Source organism: Pelmatolapia mariae, linkage group LG14 (assembly GCF_036321145.2).
Source record: "Pelmatolapia mariae isolate MD_Pm_ZW linkage group LG14, Pm_UMD_F_2, whole genome shotgun sequence".
NCBI lineage: Eukaryota > Metazoa > Chordata > Actinopteri > Cichliformes > Cichlidae > Pelmatolapia > Pelmatolapia mariae.
Genome location: NC_086239.1, coordinates 29,422,758 through 29,428,883, shown reverse-complemented (window position 1 = coordinate 29,428,883; position 6,126 = coordinate 29,422,758). Strand labels below are relative to the sequence as shown.

General features: G+C 38.9%; 1 protein-coding gene across 1 annotated transcript; it reads right to left on the bottom strand.

The window, feature by feature from the left end:
• Positions 1–405: 405 nt before the first annotated feature.
• On the bottom strand, positions 406–4,976 carry LOC134641136 (diablo IAP-binding mitochondrial protein-like). Its single transcript, XM_063493373.1, has 6 exons — positions 4,898–4,976; positions 4,360–4,492; positions 4,134–4,256; positions 1,500–1,610; positions 1,243–1,339; positions 406–899 (listed from the first exon to the last, which is right to left on the bottom strand). Exons 1-6 carry the CDS (start codon positions 4,939–4,941, stop codon positions 694–696), a joined length of 714 nt encoding a protein of 237 aa, XP_063349443.1. The 5' UTR covers positions 4,942–4,976; the 3' UTR covers positions 406–693.
• Positions 4,977–6,126: the final 1,150 nt, after the last annotated feature.

Sequence of the window (6,126 nt, the reverse complement as noted above, 5' to 3'; positions counted from 1 at the left end):
TGCTGAGTGAAAACAAGAGATACAAATAACAAGCAAGCTAACGCCGTTTTAAAGACGTCTTCAGAGGGACATACGGGTGGGAATCTGTAGACATTTCAACTGCAACAAAACAAAACATGCAAGAATTATTGTAATGCGCAAAGAAGGTGCTTGACACTCAGTTATCTGGGCAAACTTACTGTGTTTACAAAGTGGCTTCTGGTCATTTTAGAAAACAGAACATTTTCACAATGACCACAGGGGATATTTTGTTCGCATAGTTGGCACTCGTGCATCTCATTTGAAACACTAAAAATTGAGTTTGGCAACAATGTAAAGTGGACACACGGTCTCCCATCCAATTTTAGCAGGAATTATAAACGCATTTTCTGTGGATTAACACCATAACAACAACACGAAAAACAGTTTGCATTTTGTTTACACAGGATGTTTGTCTTTATTGCAATAAATCTTGACATAATACAAATGATTTGTGTTCGTTCACTGTTGGTAACCAAAAAAAAACCCCATTAAAGAAACACTCTTCCAAGAAGCTCTGAATTATAGATACCCTTCACTTTTTCAGAAGTTTTTGTTGATGTTGTTGATGTAAGCACATCAGTTTGACCAAACCAAATATATTACAGATCATAAAAGAAGACAGTGTAAGGATGATGAGAAGTTATTGTTTTCTGATACTTGTGGCTGTTTGTTTCAGTCTTCTCTTAGATAAGCCTCGGGCACCTCTTCCTCCTCATTATTCTCTAAGGAGGCGGCATACTGTGCCATCCTTTGAACCTCCATTACTTTAGTCTCGGCCAACTTCTTATCTGCATCTAGTGAGAGTTTTCGTGCCTCCTCCACTTGCGACTGGGCCAACTGAATGTTCGTCCTTGCGGTTACAGACGCATGCTCAGCCCCTGAAAAAAAATACACAAATGCAAACACAGTGTTCAAAGACTCACACAACACCCTGTCCAGTTCAGACATTAGCTAAAGTCATTAGGCAGCCTTCCTTGTCCATCATCTCCATTCTGTTTAAATGCAAAAACCTGTCTGTCTGCAGAGTGACAGCAAATGATCCATACACCGATCAAGGTGCAACACTGTCAGCACCTGAACAGAAACCACCACAAATGGCAATGTAGAAAGCTTCAAAAAGATGAACCCTAAGAGAACTTGCCTCAACACTACAACCTGACTGTTGTACCACACAGGCCAAATAGCTCAGATTTTTTTTTTTTTTTTTTTTTAAAAACACACCTGATGTGTATGCCGCCTCAGCTGCTGCTTCACAGAGCTTCATTGCACTGAACCAGGTTGACTCGAAATGCTTGCAGTCTTCCTGTCTGTCATTAACCTGTTAGGACAAAATCAGAATAAGACCCAAACAGATCTACAGCAACCTGTTTGCAAATCTGTGGTAACATTTACAAAGAATGACGAAAAAACAAAACAAAAAACAAAACGAGATGCTTTTCTTTAAATACTTCTAACCAAAGAGAGCAATGCAGACTGACCTTTGCACGCTGGCCAATGATCACCTGCCAGACTGAATCCTCCTCTGCTGGGGTCAGTTTTCCCAGTGAATCCAGATATCGTTTTTGTAGGGCAATGAGTGTGTGCACAGCCTGGAATAAGGACAAGGAGCTTATTAAAGAACAACTTAGTAGTACTTTGGATAGTTTTATAGAGTAGGAACACTTCAGGGGTCACCACAGCAGAACATCTATCCCCACTTCACCTTATCCTTTACATTATCTTAAGTCACACCAACAATTTCCCTGTCTTTTTCTTCACTTCATCCCTAAACAGCTCCATAGTCACCATTTACTGTTGTCCATCTCTCCACTGCACATGTTCAAACAAATTAAACTTTATTTTAATGGTTTTAACTGCAAGATTAAACAGTTGCTAGATTTATGATGCAATCTGAGAGCATGAAAGTGTTGGATCAAAGTGATATTTGGAGGCATTTTCACATGCAGTTTAATGTGTTGCACTGAGCAGGATAAGCACTGCAGTCTGCAAACTCGTGATTTTATAAACCTTTATTTATCAAGCTAATAAGCAGTTTTTTGAACAGGCATGATGTGTACTCACTGGGAATGGGAAACTCGATACTGGCCTTACATGATATTCTGTACACTGGTCTGAAACATGGTTCAAAATAGCCACATCATATGACCACAGCTAACTGATGTTTTGGTTCGTTTCATGCCATTTTTGACAAGTGGCTTTTCTGGTGCTTCTATGTTTGATCAGCAGACTGCTGAACAAACCCGATGACACTAAATGCCCAAAAAACATATGTCATTATGATCATCATCAGTGTCAGCAGCAACCACAGCAAAAGAATCAGCAGATAGTTTGTGGGAACTCTTTGACAGTGAAACCCAGCTGTACCCACAGTGCAAGTATTGATGCCACTGCAGAGGTCAAAAAATACCTCACTGATGCATTTGTTCCAGACATGACACATGATCCACAGGTCGTTTACTGACATTTATTTACAGGGACACTGTGTTGTTTTTATAATAAATAAAAACAAGTGTGCTGTGTGAACTATTTTTTCATGGGGATGTGACAAAAAAGAAACTAACTCACCCCAAAATGCTGAAAAACTAATTTTTGTAAGAACATTTTTTTTGTTACACGTGACAAATTTAGACATTGTTACTTGTTTTTCTCTCACTGACCTGTACTAAGCAACTGAAACAGCCTCGGTTATGTTAACAAAAATAGTATTTGCTGAAACACACGGTTCATAACAGTCACAGTATGATGTTTTTATACCAGTTTTTCTTGCTATGTTTTGAGGATTTCGTGAACACATGTATTGATCATAGTTACTGATAGTCTACTAATTCTTATTTAGAACTGGGCAACGCTTGATGATAGGTATAGTTGCCAGTGGGTGTCATCAGTAGTAATAACCTTTACAAGATGTTAGACTGAGGAGTCTGTGGACCAGGTGTTTGGATATTGAATTATGTGATTGTCTGCTTTGCTGATGACAGAGTGATGATGTTACTGCTTTGAGCAAGGCATGATCGGGCTACTGTTTCCCACAGACAGGAAAGGCATTCTGTCGGAAAAAGAACAAGCAGCTACTTTGGCTACTGCCTTTTCACAGGGGCTCATCACAGCAGGTAGGCAGGTAGTGATTTGGCTGAATTTTACGCCGGATGTCCTTCCTCTCACAACCCCAAGGGGGAATTCCTCAAATGGAATTGAACCAGCATCCTTTCATCTGCTAAATCAAATTTGCTATACTAAGTACTACATTATGGAGCCACAAACTGAATTATGTTTAATTAATGCAAAAATAAAGGGGCACGCACACACAAGAAACCAAATAAATAAACATTAGCAAAAACACAATATAATGCCTCCAAACCCCTACGATCACAGTATAATCTTTAGGTGATGGGCCAGAACGATCTGATCTATGGAGCCCACACCACCCTGCAGAAAACAGGATCCAAAGGATCTGCTGCCAAGATTTGAGCATGGGCACAGAGCGACCATGTCATAACAGGTGAAAACTGTTTGGGCAGTTACTACTCAACTTTAATTTTGTGGCTGATCAGTATATACTTTAGTAGAAAAATGTAGTATTAGTTTTCACATAACCTGTTCAATGTTCTCCCATCAGGCAAAAGATACAAGAGTAATAGTAGCAGAATATCAGACTTCAGGAGTAATACCTACCCCCAAGCTTAAATACGCACTGAACCTTTTATTAATTCAGTTTATTTACATCCAGTTGTGATGATATAATCTGAATGTATTATGCACTGAAACTTATACTATTATCTTTATTATAATAGCAATAAAAAATTTAATAATTAAAAGTTATATATTAAGCTGTATATTAAATGATCCTCTTGCACTGTGGACTGTTGTTCCACTAAAGTCATTTTAAAGAAAACTGATCCAGTGGAGTTCTTTATGGGGTGATCTATAGCATGAACTTGTATTTTTATACCATGTTGTGCAGAGTTGTGTGTTGTTGGATGTTTCTTGCAGTATATGTGAGCCCATCGAGATAAATTCCCATCAATTGTGATGGTAAAAATGCTACAATAAACATGAACTTGGACTAGATTTTACTAATTGGACAGAAAGTTTCCCATAAGATCCAGACTTACTTTGGCGTACTCTGTGACGGCATCTATTAGTGCTAGACTGGTCTGAGAGAGAAAAGTGCTTGAGCTGTCGGTCGCCAGAGAGGCTGCTCTTTTGATTAGGGAGTCATGAGAAAGGGGTTCAACCTGTAGCAAAGACACAGAACATAAACATGTAAAGTAGGTCAGGTTGCGGATATATACTGCTGTGAAGTTTGTAACAACTGCGGCGGCAGGGAGGCCGACTCACCTGTTTGAAAGGTACAGCACACAGCCCACCGCCCACAGCTAACGACGCTACACCTGTGTATAGAATATTTCTCCATTTTCCCAGTTTACTGACTGCAGGCTTTCTGCTGCTCAGCAGGACACCACCGGAACTCCTGATAAAACAAAAAAAATACTTTCAGTTTCAGGCTGCGAATTCCAGTGAAATTCATGACGTTTTTACCAGTCGGTCAGGTACCAAAGCTCAAAAAGCCCAACGAGGGAAAAAACAAACAAACAAACAAAAACCAAATAAAAAATTAAAACAAAAGTGAAGCTGGTTTACAAATGAATGTCATTTTTAACATTTTTATTGAGTCACAAAAACAACGCTCATTTAAGCGTAGATGAGTTATGACTTTAAGACTCATAACTTCCCGTTGCCATTGTTAACCGCGATATCAAACAAAAAATCATTTTCCTACACTAAAGGATTTTCTTTTCAAAAGTCAGTTCAGCCTAGGATAAATCGACCTGATGACAAAATCAGTACGTACGTTTATTCAACCTTAATGCCTTACCTGACGAAACGGAGATACACTGCTCCCTTCCTGAGCGCGGCCATATTGATCGGTCGCAATTACAACGCGTCGAGCAAAGGGCTCCAACGGAAGCCGAGGAGGGACATACAATACAGGGTGCATTTCTATATTCATTCATCCTTTTCTAACGCTGTTCTTTTTAAAGGACATCTAATAAAACGGAAAACATTTTCTATGAGTATAATGACTAGACTACTTACTGCTGTGAGAAAACAAATCATTTCTTTACTCACTGATGCCAACTATGCCAGCAGGATCCAAACTACAAGGGTGCAACAAAGCACTGGGAGCATATTTTGTGCATTTTTTGAATTTATATCTTCATTATCTTACACTTTGCATAACATTGCATTGGGGTTGCCACAGTATAAAAACTAATAATAAGAAAAATGAATAAAAGATATGATGTTATGATGTATGACTGTTGGATATGGAAATTCTACAGTAAAAGCAAAAAATACAAAGAGACTTGTTCTTCTATGAATTTAATATATACAACACTCATGACGTTTACTCTTGATATTACTTTTGACTTCATTAGACACAGATATTCATGGAAATATCATATTCCTATGTGTCAAGTGCTCCAAATATCCAGTTCTGTATGATCAGGTCTGCTTAAACTGCCCTTTTATAGATTTTGATGTAAAGAAGAAAAGAAAAAAAATTGTCTTTGTTCTGTTGAAAGGCCTTTAAGATTGTGAGCAATCCCCCCCCCCATGTTTAAACCCTGAAACAGTGTATTATAGCAGCGGTCCCCAACCCCCGGGCCTTGGACCGGTACCGGTCCGTGAGTTGTTTGGTACCGGGCCGCGAGAGTTGAGGCTCAGGTGTGAAATGTATGGTTTTCAGTTTTTTTTTTTATCGGTTTTCAGCGTTATTTTGTTATCGTTTTTATCGTTAACTCGGTTTTCCTGGGTCTTTTCACGTGTGTTATGAATAAATCTTCTTTTTTTTTCGGTACGGGTTCTAGTTTTATTTTGTTGTATTTATCCGCGACACCTTAAAGGCCGGTCCGTGAAAATATTGTCAGGCATAAACCGGTCCGTGGCGGAAAAAAGGTTGGGGACCTCTGTATTATAGCTTTCTGATTTCTGATTACATGGTATTAATGGCTGCTGCTAATACTGAAATTGGAGTGTTCACCCATGGTATTTCTGTGTAACTGTCAAAGCTTTCATCTCAATTTCTACAAGGCCTGAATGTGC